At 41.9% G+C, this 21,568-nt stretch overlaps 1 protein-coding gene across 1 annotated transcript in view; it reads right to left on the bottom strand.

Annotated features, from left to right (window-relative positions):
* Positions 1-78: 78 nt before the first annotated feature.
* The window catches only part of LOC106567973 (LHFPL tetraspan subfamily member 7 protein), a 220,206-nt gene continuing 198,716 nt past the window's right edge, over positions 79-21,568 (bottom strand). The window contains exon 3 of the mRNA XM_014137902.3: positions 79-3,119. Coding sequence (XP_013993377.1) covers positions 2,893-3,119 — 227 coding nt within the window. The 3' untranslated portion in view covers positions 79-2,892. The remainder of the gene's footprint in view (positions 3,120-21,568) is intronic.

Here is a 21,568-nt window from a genome sequence, read left to right as displayed (position 1 = left end):
TGTGTATACAATACTTATTACATTTTTTTTTAATGTGTTATGTGCAATTCTGTTTTTGGACACAAAATAAAAAAAACCTTCTCTTCCTCAGTTATTAAACTTTTTATTACAAAGAAAATTCACAGAACAGCAAACATTGTTAAGAGGCAAGTTTCAGATAAAACAAACGCATTGTTAATGTAATAAGTCAAATTATATATTTGAAAGGGGGGGGGGGGGCAGTTAAGAATGAAAAGTGAGCTACAATAACATACAGTTATTAGTTTATTTACAACCAACATATTACAATGGAAAACCTAGTTCTACTACTCTACAAAAACAGTTTCACCAGTGCTGAGACTTGACACACAATGTTTCAACATTATATCGGGGTACAAATCCTGTGCAGTAAGTGAACCCCAGTCATTCCCAGTATCAAGCACAGTATGAGGTCCAATACAAATACCAACATTTCTTTCTTGGTCTTTTCAAAACATGGCAACACAATTACATAGTTTTTTTTTTATCAGGACTTTTCCTCTTTTTAAGTAATTTTGGCAATTTTCAATGAAGTTCAACTCAGTACTAAGCTCGCATGCACACACACACCTTGGAATGCAATACGTATGTAAAAGCACACCGATTTGTTGAATTGGCTGCGTAGTCAGGGAAATTATACAATTTGTCCATGGAACATGATAAGAATAAAATGATTCAATTAGGAGAAATGATGGCAAAAACACACTAATCCATTGGCTTATCTCAGAAGTTAATTATTTTTAGCCACGCTTTACATATTACCTGGATAATGTGTCAACTTAACACTGATAACTGCGGGCTAAGTTCAATTTGTACTGCTCTCAAGTTGTACCACTACTTGGTGTATGGGCATGCCAGGAATTAATGCATTAGCTGCATGTCACAACCTTTTAATTTAGTGATTAAAGTGATTTTCCTCTTGTGAATAAATTGGCAGGGGCATAATTCAACACAAGTACAGCTCTCATTACCTTCAAGCTTTTAGAAGACATCAGTTTTCTTCTTCTATAGAACATTCTTCCAAATTCAAGAAGATTATAATGTACAGAAGCACATCTTGAAACATATACAGGAAAAGTACAGCACACAGGGAAAATAATAACGTGAACATTTCTACACTACAATATCCACAGTTGAAGTAGATAGTAACCTGATATTAATAAACTCTTAGCATATTTTTTTCTATCTAGAACCTAAAAGGGTTATTCGGCTATCCCCATAGGAGAACCCTTTGAAGAACCCTTTTTGGTTCCAGGTAGAACGCTTTTGGGTTCAATGCAATGTAGAACACAAAAGCGTTCTACCTGGAACCAAAAGGGTTCTACCTGGAACCAAAAAGGGTTCTCCTATGGGGACAGCCGAAGAACCGTTTTGGAACCCTTTTTTCTAAGAGTGTAGTATTGAAGTAACTTGTCTTGGTTTTGTTATAAAGGCACACGTTGGTATGGTCAGAGCAGATATATTTTAATCTAGATCAGCTGTTTTACTATTTATTAACTAACCCCAACTTTATCTGCACTCTAGTCTAGAATTTCAAGACAATGCTATCTTATCTTCTTGCCTTTCGCCTGATTTAATGTAGTCCTGAATTATAGTGTATCGCTAGTATTGTGTTGTGTAAAAACTGAAATAATAATGACTTGGGCTAACAAGACAACCATATTAACACTAGGAACTCTGGAAAGGTTGGTAGAAGGATGCCATGTCATCCCAACATCAAATTTGTAACAAATGCTTTTCACATGCCTTAAAAGTTGACTATCAGACAAGTATTGTGTTATTATGCACACCTCTCGATCTATATTAATTTGTCTTGAAGGCAGGTCAGACGCTTCTGTATTGTTTGGTACATCTCCATTGAAAAACATGTCCAACAATTTCTCTAGAATTGTTACTGTGCAATGGTTCACTGCTTGAGACTTGTTGAAGGTGTAGGCTAAGTCAGATGGCGAGTCCCCAGGCTAATGTTTCACTGTGCTACACGTCCATATTATGACATCCTTACAGCCAGAGTGTGGTTCAATGCTGGATCCAAACTGCATCTAGATCCAAACCTATATACAATCCCCTTTCCTCAAACTCCTCTGGACGGAGTCTTTGAATACGCTCACTGTGTTGAGATCTATGGGTCTGAGTTAGTGTCATAACTTTCTGATCCTTGCTTTGTCTTGACGTCAAATGGGTCTCCTATTGTCTTGACTGTTCGCCAAATCCACATTAACCCATTGAAGATAGAAGCGTGTCCATGTCCTTTGATAACTGTAGAAATGTTTCATATTGTCTGTTCATCTCATGCCACCCTTGACGATTGAAGATTCTCCTTATTGTCCCACCTTTTCTCATGCAAACAACTCTCTGATGATTCTGGAATGTTATACTTATTCAGTATTGTCCACTCTTATTGGCCACTATTAATGTCACCATGGAGTCATTATGGTTATAGTCCTGACCATCACCCTCTGTCTGGTTACTGTAATGCTTAACCAACTTTTTATGTATAACATATGAATATTATGTATACTTCTGTCCATCTGAACAGAGATTGTTGTTATCAATCCTTGTGTTTCTTTCAAACATGTATTTTTTCCAGAAAAAAACTGAAAATGCAAAGTCACAAATTGACAGTAAAATAAAGAACATAACAATAAGGTAAATTATTAGTTCAAAGAAATATATTTTGCTTGAAGGAAGACGGTACATAAATGTTAGTCACAGTTGTGTATAGCCTAGTTGTATGTCAGTGGGCAGGGCTTTTTAAAATGGCCTCCTACAGAAGAAGTGGACGCAGGGGTTTCTCCATCTCCATGACATCATCCACAGAAGTAGGAAGTATTGTAGTAGACTGACTGGATGAGGGTGGGGTCAGTTGTTGCCCTATAAGAGAGTGGGCAAGGGTGTTGGGGACAGGTGCTCCTTTGGGGCGTATTTGGCGAAGAAAGGCAGGAAGAGTGTGAGCATGACGCTGACGATGGCCAGCATGTATCCCCAGCCAATCTGGCAGTCCCCAGCATAATAGATGTCTGAGTCCCCGCAGAAGGATCTCACCAAGGTGGAGTTGAGCCCAAAGGGATAGACCAGCAGCCCAGATCCCATGATAAACACTGGAGGAGAGAGGAGAAATGGAAGAGGCTTTGGTTACAACCAGGGTTACATTCAAATACAATATCTTTAGACAGCACTTTGGACAACAAGATCCCCTATTGTTCAGCTTCCCACAAATATATCTAACATCCCTCCTTCTCATGTGCTTCTTTCAGTTATCCTTACATTTCAATCATCCTTCCAACTGAACTAAATCAAAGATCCAGCTTTAAAAGTTTCCATCCGGGCTCTTTGCGTTCAGCTTGACAAATGTTCCTGGTAATGTTGACCCCTGGCCACTTGGTGGCACTAGAGGTTTTGCATTATGAGCCGACAGCCCACAGATATGGTCAAAAGTGTAATTTAGGAGCTTCACTGTCTGCCCTATCTCCAGTTGCACCCTGAATAGCACCTATAGAAAAATAAATCACTATTGAGATTGAGTCTCAACTCAGCCAGGGAGTGATGGAGGAAGGACTGATTGAGGAGAGGAAATAGGTTTTTATGTAAAAAAAGGAGCCCTGATGGCTCTGGATTGACAGGCCTGGCTAATGCAAAGTGAATCATGTCTCCTAAAAACCATTAGCACTTCTCATGCCAAACTGACGACCACAAGAAAAGAGCCTGGCACTTTAATACGCAGCAATCAGCTTTCCCAGACAGTATCACATCCTCAGTGCCCCATGTAGCGACTGGCTGAGAGAGTGGCTCAGTTTTTCAAAATTGAGTTAGGTCTGCCAGCCAGCGCTGCCAAGAAGCAGCTATCCATTGCTGAGTATCATCATTACTACTCTTACTCATTTTGAGGAAAAACAAAGGTTAGATTTCCATTAAACTGGACTGTCATTGTTTGTTTTTTACGATAAAATGAAATAATAGGGTACTATCGATAACGAACTATCATTCACAGCTGTCTGTCTGTCTATAAAACACATTAAACACATATCATCTTTTGTTCATGTATTGATTCCAGAGTTTCTGAGTTTCAAGGACAGTGTAGCAGCAGAGTTGGAGTGTAATAGCGAAGTTATCAGATAAGGCAATGGGGATGTCAAGTATCAAATCGTTTTATGCTACAATGTTATAGATTTTTGGGAAAGGGTTGAAGGGAGCTCTATATTATGACATTTCCCATGCAGAGAGAGTGATAAGATTTAACTTTTTGATGTGTGTTTGAAAACCCTCTGGGAGAGACTGGTGAGAGTCATCTTAAGGGCACAGAGGAGAGAGAAACCGATAGAGATAGGGAGAAAACCGAGGAGAGAAAATGAGATGAAGGAGAAAAACTGAGTCAGAGAAAGAAGGAGGTGAGAAAAAGGAAAGAGGGGGCAAAAAAGAAGTACAAGAAGCAGAGGGAATGGGGAGAAGGTTGTATGTGTTGGAAGTTAGGGCACTGTGTACCAGCATCACCCCATTAGAGTGAGCTGTTTGAGGCTGAGGATGTGGCTGCTGTACCCCCAATCCACCCAGAGCTCTGTCTCTGTCCTTCTCAGAATGGCCCTGTGTTTATCTGCAGGGGCCCGGCTCTTCAAAGCAGCCTGGCTAATGATACTTTAATGGCCTTCTCTATCAAACTATCATTGGTTTTGTGGAAGGTGCACAAAGACACAGGCAGGGTTTCCTTTTCAAGGCACTTCCCTCGCCGTTCCTCCCCACAACAGAAAGATGACAGCAGTCACACACAGCCAAAACCCAAATGGATAAATAATGAAGAAACATGCCAGGCCCCCAAATAGTCGATGCAGGAACTAAATCAAACCACATAACATAGCTTTGAAACAAGTGGCACGAAAGCCTTGAGGGTAGGTATACGGAGAGGGGGCAATTGTTGTCTGCATCAGATAAGCACTGTGCCTCAGGTCGATATGATCGCTCTAGGCTGCATAGCTCTGTTAATGGGAACAGACTTATCAAGAATGTACAAGTCTGACAACCCTGGACTCACTTTACCTGGATAAAGTCTGAAGACGAGAGTAGATTACTGTGTTGCTGTATGTAGGATGACTGGGAAGATCTATAGCTACTGTGGTATGTACTATAGGATTACTGGGAAGATCAAACTGAAGCATTTATCTTTGGTTTCTGTTGCCTATTGATGATTAAAAACATGTATACACAGTCAGTCTGTGATATAATAAATGTACAGTACACATTACAGGACGTTGGTGGCACATTAATTGGGAAGGACGGGCTCGTGGTAATGGCTGGAGCGGAATAAGTGGAATGGTATCAAATACATCAAACATATCGTTTCCATGCATTTGATGTCATTCCATATGCTCCGTTCCATCCATTATTATGAACCGTACTCCCCTCAACAGCCCCCTGTGGTATACAGTTGAAGTTGGAAGTTTAGGTTGGAGTCATTAAAACTTGTTTTTCAACCACTCCACAAATTTCTTGTTAACAAACTATAGTTTTGGCAAGTCGGTTAGGACATCTACTTTGTGCATGACAAAAGAGTAATCTTTCCAACAATTGTTTACAGACAGATTATTTCACTTATAATTCACTGTTTCACAATTCCAGTGGGTCAGAAGTTTACATACACTAAGTTTTGACTGTGCCTTTAAAACAGCTTGGAAAATTCCAGAAAATTATGTCATGGCTTTAGAAGCTTCTGATAACTCAGTGCCTCTTTGCTTGACATCATGGGAAAATCAAAAGAAATCAGCCAAGACCTCAGAAAACAAATTGAGACCTCCACAAGTCTGGTTCATCCTTGGGAGCAATTTCCAAATGCCTGAAGGTGCCACGTTCATCTGTACAAACCATAGTACGCAAGTATAAACACCATGGGACCACGCAGCCGTCATACCGCTCAAGAAGGAGACGTGATGATAGAGATGAACGTACTTTGGTGCGAAAAGTGCAAATATATCCCAGAACAACAGCAAAGGACCTTGTGAAGATGCTGGAGGAAACAGGTACAAAAGTATCTATATCCACAGTAAAACGAGTCCTATATCGACATAACCTGAATGGCCGCTCAGCAAGGAAGAAGCCACTGCTTCAAAACCGCCATAAAAAAGCCAGACTACGGTTTGCAACTGCACATGGGGACAAAGATCGTACTTTTTGGTGAAATGTCCTCTGGTCTGATGAAACAAAAATAGAACTGTTTGGCCATAATGACCATCATTATGTTTGGAGGAAAAAGGGGAGGCTTGCAAGCCGAAGAAAACCATCTCAACCGTGAAGCAGAATCATGTTGTGGGGATGCTTTGCTGCAGGAGGGACTGGTGCACTTCACAAAATAGATGGCATCATGAGGCAGGAAAATTATGTGGATATATTGAAGCAACATCTCAAGACATCAGTCAGGAAGTTAAAGCTTGGTTGCAAATGGGTCTTCCAAATGGACAATGACCCCAAGCATACTTCCAAAGTTGTGGCAAAATGGCTTAAGGACAACAAAGTCAAGGTATTGGAGTGGCCGTCACAAAGCCCTGACCTCAATCCTATTGAAAATGTGTGGGCTGAACTGAAAAAGTGTGTGCGAGCAAGGAGGCCTACAAACCTCTCAGCTCTGTCGGGAGGAATGGGCCAAAACGGGAAGCTTGTGGAAGGCTACCTGAAACGTTGGACCCAAGTTAAACAATTTAAAGGCAATGCTACCAAATAGTAATTGAGTGTATGTAAACTTCTTACCCACTGGGAATGTGATGAAAGAAATAAAAGCTGAAATATATCATTATCTCTACTATTATTCTGACATTTCACATTCTTAAAATAAAGTGGTGTCCTAACTGACCTAAGACAGGGAATTTTTACTAGGATTAAATGTCAGGAATTGTGAATAACTGAGTTTAAATGTATTTGGCTAAGGTGTATGTAAACTTCCGACTTCAACTGTACATACAGTATATGATGGTTTTGATGATGTTCAGGATTACATGTACTGTATGCATGCATATACAGTACATACCATTTGGTGATTTGACTCGTGTTCAACCTTGAGTAAAAGGTGAAAAGTTAATTTGAGAGATTAGCAGTAGCAGCCCACTATGGACACGGATGGGTAAACGCAATCTCATGAATATAGAAGCTGAGGGAGCAGTAACAAATGACACAATGTTGCGATGCAGTGAAACTGCATATGGTAACCTCACAGCATTCATTATTCTCCCATCCAACAGGGCCAGGGGAGTGGAGAAAGCGTCCCGCTCGCATCTCATATGCCATATTGAATGTCGCATGTTTTATTGACATGTTTAGAGAGAGATAATGAACGTGTGATTATAAAGGGCAAACTCAGTTATTCTGGAGTTGGGACTTGACTTGAGAGTGTTTGTGGAGTTCACTTGAATACAAAATATCCACAATGGCAACTTGGCAAGTGCTGTAAAACCCAAGCTACGATAACATAAAAGTAAATAATGTAGCATCTAACGGGCCACAAACAACCATTGAGCTGACTTACATACTGTAAACTGCACATAGAATTGCAAAGCACCAAGCATTATCTAAATCCTAAGACAACAACGGTAATTTGGATGGGTGCCTCGGAACTGGTCCCACATACAATGAGTATCCATCAAGAGTGGGCAGGAGGACTTTTGACGCTACACATGGCCAGTTGGGCGGCAGGTACAGCAGTAATAAAGGCAGTTAGCCACGATGAAGAGCCGTTAAAACGTAATTACAGGAGTTTAAAGAGCCGTCTCCACAATAGCTGCATGGCAGTAAAAAGCGTTCAGCACAGCACTTCAACACACATCTCCTTCCTTCTTCCTGTTCCTATTAGACACAGTTTACTGTGCTTCCTGCGCCATTCACGCTCATGTGCACACAAGCCATGTGCATTCTTGGAGATTGGAACCAGGTGAGACTGGAAGGGAGGGCATGAGAACAATTAACGGGGAAGCGATAGACAGAGGAAACAATGGGAAAAGGATACTGTAGGTCACCCAGGGGCTAATGTGTCTTATTTACAGACACTCCACATCCATACAGACACGCAGACACACACACAGACACACAGGTGGACAAACACAGAGACGGCAAACATGGATCACAATGGAAAGCAAAGCTATAGTTTTACACCTTGGGGTAGGTCAGTCACGAATCACTGCCACTCTATTAGCTCTCTGTGTTTATCAGTGTGTGTGTGTGTGTGTGTGTGTGTGTGTGTGTGTGTGCGCATGCATGCGTGTGTCCTGTAGCAAGGACAGCACTGAGAGTCTAACCGCACTTATATGTTACCTTGCAGCCTGTCTGGCTGAATACAACAACAGCAAAGCCGATGTGATGCTAATGATATTAAATCAACAGCCAAAACAGAGGCCTGCCTCTCTGTTTAGTAACATATGCTGTTTGAGGATATTCTTTGAGTTCATCCACATGGGTTTGACTTTTTGCTCAGGCTCATCCGTCCTCTGTGGTTACACCACTGACACGGTTATCCTTGAAGTTTGAAATCCTGGAAAAACAACCCTTGAATGTTACACAATGGGGATAATTGCTTGTGGCGAACAACTGAGAGAGATTCAGAGAGATGTTCTCCCGATGGTTTGAAGAGCACTCAGCCTCAACCGGCGATGGTTGAAAAATATCATGTTTTTGACAAATGCAGCAACACTTTATTTAATTGTCCTCCAATAATTTTCTCAGACAGCCGTGAAGTCAGGAGGCCTAGGCTTTGTGATTATCACTGAACCTTTAGCAGAGTCAATCCTCTAAAATAAACATCCTACTTTTGTAGGAGTATGTTTAGTATTCAATCAGATTCAGGGAGAGAAATGGAGAGTAGGGGGTGGAAAGCAGAGAAGAGAAGAGGCAAAGAAAAGAGAAATGAAGAGAAGTGAAGAGACGCAAAGAGAAGAAGACAAGACAGAAGAGAAGACAAGAAAAGACAAGAGAAGACAGAAGAGAAGGTAAGATAAAGGGAAAAGAAAGAGAAGAGAGGATATGTGACGAGAAGAGACATTTTACATTTTAGTCATTTAGCAGACGCTCTTATCCAGAGCGACTTACAGTAGTGAATGCATACATTTCTTTTTTGTGCTGGCCCCCCGTGGGAATCGAACCCACAACCCTGGCGTGGCACACACCATGCTCTACCAACTGAGCTACAGGGAAAGCTCAGTAGAGCTACAGGCAAAGCTCAGTAGAGCAGCCTTGATTCTCCTCTCTCTTTTCCCTGGACTGTTCAGTGAGAATATGACAGGAGAGAAGAAATGTTGGAAGGAGAGGAGAAGTGAGGAGAGCTCAGCCTTGACTCTATTGCTCTCTCTGGTCGCTTGACTGCTCACGTTTGTCAATGAACTAGTGAGACACGCCAGAAAATGATACTGAATTACACAGCCGTGAGAATGAGAAAAATATAGTTTCTATAAAGGTATTTGAAGAGAACTTGTTGGCCCTTGGCCTGTCCCCAGAGTAAGGTGTGTGATGAGGTAGCGTCCATGCGTGACAATGCATTAACTCTCGGCTGGGAACCACATTAACACCATGGTAACTCTGTATCCAATCACACAGGGTGGACTGAGGTCCCCATTCACTCTCTCTGGGTCAGGCTCAGGGAGGGCTATATACGGGAACTGAGAGGTTTTAGTGGGAGTATATGATACCACAGACTTCATATACCAATAAAATACAAAATATGTTTTGTTTTCACATACACCGGATAACTGCAGTGATATGTGTTTATTTACAGGGTCAGCCATAGCTTTGGATGTTATGTGCATGCACTCTAATACTGTAGGTTAGTGTGTGTGGAGCATCCAACAACATGCATGCACAAACAACACCCATTAAAACAAAAGGCGGTGAACATTACACTCTGTATAGAGTACTAACGTATTAGCACAAAGACTTTTGGCATATTCAAATAGAATTGTCACCTGTTGGTGAATCATCGAATGAGAACATTAGCCTGTGATACTTGACCTTTGAGTTGTCTAGTCAGTCCAATGCCCTGTGGGGCTGAGGATTATATGACAGTGATCTCTATCAGTGAGTAGTGAGGTGGAGTGTGGCCCAGTCTCAGAAGATGGTGGTCATCCTAGAAATGGATGACTAGAACAGGCATCATGTTGAGAATACCTACACACGTTGAGTGTACCCATGCTAGTAATTCTATTTCTAAGGTGGTCATCCTGTATTTCCTCCACGTACCATCAGAGTACTTAATTACAAGCCATCCTGCTGCTGGTGCTGGGGACCTGGAGGGCCATTCATTATATCGCCAAGACTTCTGCTTTGGATCAAACTTTATTACCTCCCAACGCTGACTGCCATAACTCAGTTAGCACTGAGGAAAGTTGCCCGTGTGATTGAATTAGAGATTGATGTGATGGCTCCCTCCCTGGCCTAGTCTGTCTAATCCTCTGCTCTGGTTAGCCAGGCCTGACTGGCTTGCTGGCTGCTGTTATTTGTCTGTTCTGTCTGCTCCCTCTGGCTCTGTCAATGACTACAGCTACAGCCCCCGCCATGATTACTGTCAGAAATGGCTGAACACACAAACCTCAACAATCATGTTTTCCCCCTGGGTTAGAAACACTGGTGTGAATCTGAGGATAAGCTAAGGTCAAAGGGAAGAGCTTTGACACTTGACAAGTCAAATCACATGCTTCATAAACAACAGGTGTAAACTAATAGTGAAATGCTTACTTACGGGCCCTTCCCAACAACGCAAAATACAACAAAGAAACGTTATAATAAATAAATAAATACAGTAAAAATACAGAATGATAAATATACAATGAGCAATGATAGCTTGGCTATATACATGGGGTACCAAGTTAGAAGACGACAGAATAACTATGATAATCGTTTAGACAGCGAGAGAGGAGATTAAATGGATTGGCAGTGACTCCTCTTCTCCTCGTCCCCCTACACCCCTATATCTGCATTTCAGTCTTGCAGCAAATATGGTAGATTAATATGAGGGCTAATGTTGTCCCGCGGGTCACTTATCTCCTACAGTATGACCCACAAGCATATCTGTGACACTCCCAGTCCTAACAAAGACTAGCCCACAGCAGGAGGCCTGACTAGAACAACCCAGCCACCACACAGGCTCAGATATCATCCACAGAGACTCAGCTACCAGGTACAGGATGCTATCCAGTCTGTCTCTATCCACAGAGACTCAGCTACCAGGTACAGGATGCTATCCAGTCTGTCTCTATCCACAGGAGTCTGCCTCATTCTTGAAAGGAACTTTCCGTTTGGCTGCTGTCCCAATTGGGATTCTATCTGTCTGGTACTGTGCACTGAAACAACTAGGGGCAGTACAGTCACACATACAGAACAATATGTCTTACCTAACCTTACCTCACCTAACAACATACCTGAGAGCTAATGTCACAGTAACTGAACAAAGAATGCTCCTCTTCACAATGACAAACACACTGTTATTTTTACTCCTCTGTCAGAGAAGTGTATCCTTGCATTGTTACCTTGCAAATATTTGGGAGCGGGTGTAAAAAAATTAAAATAAAGAATATACAAATGTATAACACATTTTTATTTGCCAGCACACCACTCATTTATTTGTGTTGCCAGCGCTGTTTGTCAGTTATGAAACACAGTGACATGAAACATATGCTGTAGGCCCTGGAAATACCAATAAATATTGTTTAATTACAGTTGCAGCCTCACAGCCATACATCAAATCTCTTTCCTTCTAGTGATCATTTTTCCTGTTGTCTACCTTTCCCTTTGCTTTGATTAACAGATGCTGCAGATACACAACAGGACAGGTGTTGTGATCCTGCCTACGCGTTTGCATATCTCTGTTCTTATTACTAATAGAAGTGGGACTGGTGTTCTGTGGCAAAAAGTGGATGTTGATGGTGGGTAGATGTGTATATCTATTTTTATAAACTAAATGGGCCATTTGCGGTTTAAGATTTGTTAAATCAGTGTGTGTGTGTGTGTGTGTGTGTGTGTGTGTGTGTGTGTGTGTGTGTGTGTGTGTGTGTGTGTGATTCAGTCAAGTCATTTTCCTATCATTTCCTACCATAAAGCTCTATAATGAAAGCAGAAAGGTTGGCAGTGGGGATACGGTGTCTCTTGGAAATTGCTTTTCATTGCCCGCATGTGGAACCTATTCCCATTTCCGTCTCTTTCTCCAGGCAGCCAGGCAGGCAGGTGATAGGTATGGACGACCTCTCCTCTCCCCCTGGTCTGAAGGAGATGGAGGAGAGTGGTCCAGACGGCCCACCATCACATTAAAGCTACAGGCATGTCTGACCATGCAAGGAATTAAACAGGGACTGTGGAGATGACAGGAGGGTTCACATCTCGCATGCCAATCTACAGTACCTTCCATAAATATGTCTAGGTGCTACTGGAGGGCCACAGACAGAGACAAGGGAGAGATGTGTATATCATCTCAATTGCAGCGATTGACAGTGAGTCTAAAGGAAAATGTGTTGTATATATGCCCAAGGACCCAAGCGAGAATCACCTGAGTTCTTATTCCTCTGTAAACACACCTCAATGTGCTCAGGGAGATACATATTCTGGTATGAAGATGAAACTATATTGCTTGCAGCTAACGATGAAGTTAGCTTATAGGTTGTGGTACACTATGGTGAATTTCAGGTAGTCAGATGGGACTGTAGCTAGGAGTGGAAGGTCATGGGTATAAAACAGCATGGAGGGACCATATCTTAACGTGATGAGCTGTGCTGTAGCAGCAGTCTGCACAAGCTTTGTTGATAATTAAGCACAGTGTGCCTCTGGGAAATTATGCGAATGCATTCGCTTCCTTTTGAATAACCTCATGTCCTAGAAACGTTTGGCTGGAGGTGTTCACGCAACCAAGAACACACGCACATGTGTACACACACACACACACACACACACACACACACACACACACACACACACACACACACACACACACACACACATAGAAAACATTCCCTGTAAATTATTCCCGAAGCTGTGAAAGAGAAAGTAGTTGTCGTGACTCCAATGTGGGAAGGGAAGAGAGACAAATATGTTTTTAGGCCACGGCTCTGTAGAGGAAAAACAATAGCAGGAAATCTCTGATCCCAGACAAAAAGGAGGGTCATTCCAATTCGGCTCCTTTTCAGAAGTGTAACTTCGTAAAAATAAAAATGTTTGATTTCACCTCATTTTAACATTATATCATAAAGAGCACATGTTCAACTTCATAAAAAAACACTTTTTCATATCTCAAGATGTAGTAAGTGCCAAATAAAGTAACAGGGTTGACCGTAACAGGGTTGACCGTAACAGGGTTGACGATTTCTTCTTAAATCAGCCATTAATCCCCTTTATGGCTGATGGAAGCTTGTTGTGTGCAACAGGGAGTGGCTATTGAATGCAAGATTCACAAAAAAATGTAATTGTTCAAACATTTCTAGCTTGTCTATCTATGGGTAACAGGATTGACTTGTTACGGTCAACCCGCACAGTTTTCCACCACAAAACACCAGAACATTACTAAATTGTAATTATTTCGCCACGATGGCCTATTTATTGCCTTACCTCCCTTATCTTACCTCATTTGCACACACTGTATATAGACTTTTTTTCTGTTGTGTTATTGACTGTATGTTTCTTTATTCCTTTGTGTAACTCTGTGTTGTTGTTTGTTTCGCACTGCTTTGCTTTATCTTGGCCAGGTCGCAGTTGTAAATGAGAACTTGTTCTCAACTGGCCTACCTGGTTAAATAATGGTGAAATAAAACGTAAAAAAACATGGCCCAAACAAGTAGAACCAGCTCACCTGACTTTACTCTATGATTTCACTATTAGATATTCAATGTTTCTTTGAAAAAATGAATAGTTTCACCATAAAATGAGAGTTTAGTTCACGTAACAGAGTTGGCATTACAATGAGGGACAGAAATAAATGAATCATGAATCACATGAAACAAATAATCTTCAAAAATGACTTTGTCAAAGCAACAAAATAACTAGGGTTTTACGGTGATGGTGAGACATTTTGGGATTAAGTGGGTTAAAATCTTCTAAATGAAAAAGGGTTGACAGAGGGACATCAAAATGCTGAATTTTGGCACTTTAGCAAGCCTTCATTCATATAAATGTTTAGAATTTTCCATGTGGTCTATATTATAGGCACAATTTCTACATAAAATATCGAAGCGATGCAAAAGGCACTCATTTGGTGAAATGATGCAGGTGTAAACGTAGTCAATGTGCAATGAGGGACCAAATCAGATGTCAATACCAGTATAGACAATAACAACAGAGTCCAACCAAAAAGATGGTTAAGGGATATAAATCAAGGAGAGAAAGTGATATCTGTGTGGGAAGAAACTTGAATAAACTTCAAAGTTCTTGAAATTTTCCATGTTGACTAACCTTCATGTTTTAAAGTAATGATGGACTGTGGTTTCTCTTTGCTTATTTGAGCTGTTCTTGCCATAATATGGACTTGGTCGTTTACCAAATAAGGCTATCTTCTGTATAACCCCCTACCTTGTCACAAGACAACTGAATGGTTCAAACGCATTAAGAAGGAATGAAATTCCACAAATTAACTTAACAAGGCACACCTGTTAATTGAAATGCATTCCAGGTGACTACCTCATGAAGCTGGTTGAGAGAATGCCAAGAGTGTGCAAAGCTGTCATCAAGGCAAAGGGTGGCTATTTGAAAAATATATAAAACATTTATAATACATTTTGATTTGTTTAACACTTTTTTGGTATCTACATGATTCCATATGTGTTATTTCATAGTTGTGATGTCTTCACTATTATTCTTCAATGTAGAAAATAGTAAAATAAAGAAAAACCCTTGAATGAGTAGGTGTGTAACATGTGAGCTGGGAGTCGGGAAGCAAGTTCAGGGAGTGAATACATTTAATGAATGAATGAAACATAATACAAAACAAGAAACACAAACTGAAACAGAAACAATGATGCCTGGGGAAGGAACCAAGGGGAGTGACGTATAAAGGGCAGGTAATCAAGGAGGTGATGGAGTCCAGGTGAGTGTCATTATGCGCGTAACGCTAGTGACAGGTGTGCACCATAACGAGCAGCCAGGTGACCTAGAGGCCGGAGAGGGAGCACACGTGACAAGGTGTTCTAAAACTTTTGACCGGTAGTGTACTTTTGGAGTCAAAGAAAATAGTTTCAGTATAGTTTTAGTTTTTCAAAACGGGTTTGTTAATTATTTTATTTCAGTTTACTAAATCGTTTTTTTTCATTATTAGTGTTTGTTTCAGATTTAGTTTACTATAATAACCTTGTTTCAGTGTAAAAGAAGAGGGCGGGTCGTGGCTGACCTTACTCAGTCAGAGAGAAACACAAACCACAGCCCCAACACAGCAACAGGAAGAATAGGGTCCACAGACATGATTAAAGACAATGCAACCCACTGAATAGAAGAGAGAAGGAAGGACAGAGAGAGAGAAGGAAGGAAGGAATGACAGAGAGAGAGAGAGAGAGAGAGAGAGAGAGAGAGAGAGAGAGAGAGAGAGTGAGTCAAAGGAGTGGTGACTTAGAAAGAAGATGAGAGGATGGGTGCTAGAATTCAGATTCAATAAGACAGCGCTGAACTACGGTTGCTTTTATTCACTAAAATTATTAAAAAGACAAAACATTTATTTTTATAACTTTCGTCCAGCGAGTAACCTGCTGTTTTTAGGCAGCACAGAAAGGCTACTCAGACCACGGAAATGTGGTCAGAACTGATCAAACATGTTTTTAACTATATGAAATTGCCTGTCTAAGACTGTATGAAATGGGTTTGTAAAAAGGGTGATCACACAGGTGATTCTATGGATTGTTGCTCCAGTAATGAAAAAACCTGTTGACCTTGGGATAAAGAGTAAGTGGAAGAGGGAGCACATGAGGAATGAAAGAGGGAAAGGAAGAGAGGAAAAGAGAGAGAAAGATAGAAAGAGCACAAATGAAAATACTTTGAGAGGGAAGAGATTAGAAGGGCTACAAAAATTGCCCTGTACAATCGCTACCCATCTACAGTTTGGGCATGGCAATCTGGGGCACAACAGCAGCGGTCAATCAGAGAGCAGAGAACCATGTTCTAATAGCCCTGTGCTATCACTGTTATTAGTTCAGCTGTGTGTGGTCAAGACAACCATCACACTCACGTCAGACTTGTACAAGTGCCTCTTGTACCGCATGAACAAATAAGAATGAAGGAGGGAGAAAAGAGGGGGAAAGAAAGAAAGACAGAAAAAGAGACATGAAGAAAGTAAGGAAGAAAGTAAGAAGGAAAGATAAAAGATATCCATAGCATTACCATCTCTTCCAGTCAGCCTCCAGAACAATAAGGATGATATGGTGTAGAGGGCTTATAGACTCTCTCACTTGTCTATATGAATGTTCATATAGGGTTATATAACTATATCTATATGAACTGAGAAGAGGACAGAGGAACTATTTGTTCATTCGGCCCCTAAAGCAGCTCTTTAAACATGCACGACAACAACCATACATCATATGAAAGGTGAAAACAAAACCTAAACTATAACCTATAGATAGAAGACACAAAAAAAGGACAAAGAATTACAGTCGTTCAGTCCACAACATGCACATGCCATAACTGTAGGTCTACTTCCAAAGAAGCAGTCTATGGAAATCTCTGTCTTAGATGTGTCCAGTGAATCTCTTGTCGCATCTAATCGATCATCTTAAATAATTTTATTTCCATATCTCTATCCATGTTTTAATGTCGCAAATTCATTTACAGGTCAGACAAATTGGTTGTCCTTGACATGCTTATGCCTTGTGTGGCACACAAAACACAGGCAGAAAGCAGATTATTCAGTTGACTTTCTTATCGGTCCAAGACTATGGCGACATCATCTACATGAACGCAGCTGCCACTTCATTAAAGCTGTTAGATGCAATTTATCATAGTGCACTGCGCTTCATTACTGATGACAATTTCAGTACTCATCACTGCATTCTCTACCAGAAAGTTGGTTGGCCCTCTTTGATGTAACGTAGGTTAATACATTGCTATGTTTTCATTTATAAAGCCCTTTTACAAAAAGTCCCACTGTACCTAACATCATTACTAAACTTTAGTCATAGGAGTTATCACCCCCGGTCTCAGGGATGGCTAACTCTGGAAACTCTTTTGGTCTCTACTGAGTTATGTAAATCAGCTTTTCTTGCACCTTCCTTGTGGAACAATCTTCAAAATGTTCTTAAATGTGATGTTTTGGTGCCTCTAGGGCAATTCAGAAAGCTGATTGAGGCCCTTATTACTGATGAATGTGTCTGTTTTTTTATGATCGTGTTTTTCTTTCTGCTTGCATTTAGTATTTATGTTGATGTGTGTATTTTATGTAATTTAGGGCTCATCTGTAAAATAGACCTTGGTCTCAGTATGACTCCCTGATGACAAAGGTAAAAAATAAAATACAATAAAAGTTTAGCTCAACGTTACTGATAGCAACGTTCACCCAAACCCAAATGAATCAGTCAATCAATCCACCTGTCCCATGTTGCCTGCTAGTTAGATTGAATTTGCATAGGACACAAATCAATGAGAAAATACAGGGTACATAAGAAGACGGAATAAATAAGTACATTTTTTTCATGTAACTAACCCAGTCTGTTCCCTGGAGATCTACTATACATTCTGGAATTCACCATCCTGGTCTCAGAGGTCTACAGTGTATGCTGGACTTCACCCAGCTGAGCATATGTGACAATGTTAGTCCTGGTTTGTGTTCAAACCTGAGCCTTTGTCTGTGTGTTGTGTTTGGTTGGCTGCATTAGGTAGACTGTGTGCACTGTGACAGTGACAGTGTGTCTTTGGGACTGGGTTGGGTCCTGAGACTGAACCATCATGCTAGCTGTCCCCTGGGTTTAGTAGGTCTCCTGTGGCCCCAAGGGGGATGGAGTGTGAATAATATGTCAGATGTGAACAGGACATCACATCGCTTCCCTCCCCAACACAGTCAAGCTAAGCTGCATGTGAGGTAAACTCTCTGCCAGGAAACTCAACATGAAACATGCATGTGTACTCAGCACAGGAGGCTGCTGAGAGGAGGACAGCTCATAATAATGGCTGGAATGGAGTGAATGAAATGTTGGATACATTGCATTAATTCTGTTCCAGCCATTACTATGAGCCTGTCCTCCCCAATTAAGATGCCACCGGCTGACTGTGGTACTCAGCTATACCCTACACCACACTGGTCTTTGTAGGTAAACTCAACATGAAACATGTATGTGTACTCATCCATACCCTGGCACTGCACTAGCCTTCACAGGTAATCTCAATGTGAGGTAAACTCACTGTGCCAGGCACTCAACATGAAACATGTTCATATTGTGAGCAGCATATTTGTTATGGCACAGGGCCAATGCAGATGTCTGCAGATGTCTGCTTTTGTTTCATCGGATGTGTTTGTCTGCACTATAGACCTCCTGGTGTATACAGAACATCCTTGATATTAAAAAAAGGAGACTGTTTTCATATAGACTTTCATTGTACTCCCTAACGAAGGCTATACCGAAACACAGAGTATTATTCTTGTGGATTTTGTTCTGTTGAACATCCCACTGGGCACAGACATCAGATCAGCATCTATTTTTTATTTATATTTGGTTGAGTTGTCGACTAACGTTAATTCAATGTGAAATTAACAAAAAATGTCACCATGTCATTTGATTTAGGTTAAATGTGTGAAAAAAAGACTAAATTCTCTTACGTTGATGACTTTTTGCAAAGCCAATTACATATCATTTTTTTGTTCAAATGACATGGAAACATTGTTGATTCAACTAGTTTTTGCCCAGGGGGATGCCATCATAATAAAGGTATTTTTATATGTAGACTATCTGGGTCCTCTTTGTCTTTGAATACTTTCAGTGCTATTCACTGTTGGCACCATCGACTTGATATACTGTATACATCCTTGATATCAAAAAGGATATTTTCAAATAGACTTTCGGTCTTATTCACTGGCTCAATAAAAGCTCAATAGAAAAGGTGGGATTGAGAATCAGTTATATCATCAGGAATCCTAGTAATATAGTCCATCCAGTATCATGTTGTGAAGAACAAAGCGACTGTTTCTATTGGCTGCTCTCAGCAGCAGACGGAGACAAAAGAGGAAGATCAGGAGAGGCACCTGAGCGCAGTAACTAGGTGTGAGCTCCCATTAATCAATCTGCCCCAAGAAGTGTGTGTGTGCCTGTATGTGTATGTGTTAACTTATTGCATATGTGTGTGTGAAACTATGTAGCAGGCATGGTGTAGACCTAGCCGGGGGCAGCGTAATGAATTCCTCCAGGAGACAGGGGGCCCCGCCGTGCTACTGTAATGATGCAAGGACCCACGGTGACTGGCATTAAAGTGAAATGAAAACAATTACCTTCAGCCTTCACCTCACCACCACGTCTGAAGGGGGCCTGGGGGTGCTGAGGGGGGAGGGGTGTGGAGGGGGGGCTGAAGATGGAACAGTAGGGGGCTAGACTGGACCAAACATAAATAACATCTCCCTCAACTCCCTAACTGCAGACACTGGAGGTACTGTGTGTCTGTGTCTGGTTGAAGCCTGTTGGGTCTCATAGAGCTACAGGGCAGGATAGAAAGGCTTTAGGGGATAAATACCTTCAACGTGTCACTGAGACAGGGGTGGACTGAACGTTAGCCACCTCACCCTGTCCCTGTGTGACATGGATAATGGCAGTTGCACATGCAGACAGACTAGACATGTACACACACAAACACTCATGCACACACAGTCATGTACACACACCCCAACACACACTGCTATGGAAACCACAGAAGTGGGAATTTTTGAGATTTTATGTTTCTTCTCTGTCACGTTCCAGCTGAGGAGTTTAAAACCCCCTGGGATTCTAACAGCCTCTTTACATAAAAGTGTGTGTGTGTGTGTCTGTTTGTGTGTGTGCGTGTCTGTTTGTGTGTGTGCGTGTGCGCTTGCTTGAAGACCTTGATGTCTGTGCCAGAGTGCCTACTCTCCACTCTGCCTGCCTTTATGCATCCTGTTGACAAGAGAGGAGCATCCTCCTTTGTTCTAGGTTTCCAACAGAGTAAACAAACAAGCAGCTCTGATGTGTGTGTGTGTGTGTGTGTGTGTGTGTGTGTGTGTGTGTGTGTGTGTGTGTGTGTGTGTGTGTGTGTGTGTGTGTGTGTGTGTGTGTGTGTGTGTGTGTATACTTGTGCATGTACATACATGTTTATGGCCTTCTCTGTGGTCTGCCTTGTATCATTTTCCACACAGAAGGACTTAGTAAGATAAAGGACTGCAACAAGGCCATTGTTCAGAAGTCTTTATACACAGTTCACATAGAGACATAAAACAGAGGGAGACTTTATTCTCTGATTAAGAGGTTCTAAAAGATACAGTACATTTATAAAGGAGGATGTGTAGACTGATACAGTGGCTGTACGAGCCCTCTCCTCTTTCCTCGTCTCTGGTCATTGGTGTCACGCCTGCTCCAGCTATCCCTCTCTGGCGCTCGAGGGAGCCAGGCTGCCCTTCATTACACACACCTGTCACCATCATTACGCGCAGCAGTGCTCATTGGATTTACCTGGACTCCTTCCCTTTGTTGATTGCCCTGTCTATAACTGTCTGCTCCCCCGTTTGTTCCCTGTGTCTGCATTAATGTCGTTATGTGTTCATGTCCAGAAGCCGTCCTGTCCTGTTCCATGTCCGTTGATATTAAATGTTCACTCACTTAAATGTTCACTGTACCTGCTTCTCGTCTCTACCAGCGTAGACCCTTACAATTGGTTTCCTAAATTGGATTAACCTTGGATTGTGCTCTTTTAACCACTACATCTATGGTCCCAGTGTAACGATTTGCGCTGAGAGTGGGGAAACAAGTTGAGGGAGTGAGTGTTTTAATAAAATTAACGGAACATAATACAAAACAAGAAACACTAACAGCACACAGACATGAAACTGAAACAGAAACAATGACGCCGGGGGAAGGAACCAAAGGGAGCGACATATATAGGGAAGGTAATCAGGGAAGTGATGGAGTCCAGGTGAGTCTGATGACGCGCAGGTGCGCGTAACGATGGTGACAGGTGTGCGCCATAACGAGCAGCCTGGTGACCTAGAGGCCAGAGAGGGAGCACACGTTACGGTACCCCCTCCCCGACACGCGGCTCCAGCAACAGGACGCCAACCAAAATGACAATCCCGGGGATCAGGAGCGGACCCGTCACCTCTGCTGAGGCGCAGGAAACCTGTCAGTCCGGCTGAGACGTGGAAGCATGGCGACCTAGAGTGCCGGAGAGAGCATACGTGACGGTACCCCCTCCTCAGTGTTTTCGGCTCCAGCCGCACCAACCAATGGGACGATCCCGGGGTTCAGGAGCGGACCGTCACCCCTGCTGATGCGCGGGAACCTGTCGCTGGCTGGGGCACGGGAACCTGACAGACCGGCTGAGGCAGGGAAGCCTGGCGATCCGGCTGAGGCATGAGAGCCTGATGAGCTGGTGGAAGCAGGGGAGCCTGGCGATCCAGTGAAGGCATGAAAGCCCGACG

Source organism: Salmo salar, chromosome 13, assembly GCF_965601325.2.
Source record: "Salmo salar chromosome 13, fSalSal1, whole genome shotgun sequence".
In the NCBI taxonomy this organism is placed as follows: Eukaryota; Metazoa; Chordata; class Actinopteri; order Salmoniformes; family Salmonidae; genus Salmo; species Salmo salar.
The sequence above is the reverse complement of the archived record's forward strand: the minus strand, read 5'-3'. Positions and strand labels throughout refer to the sequence as shown.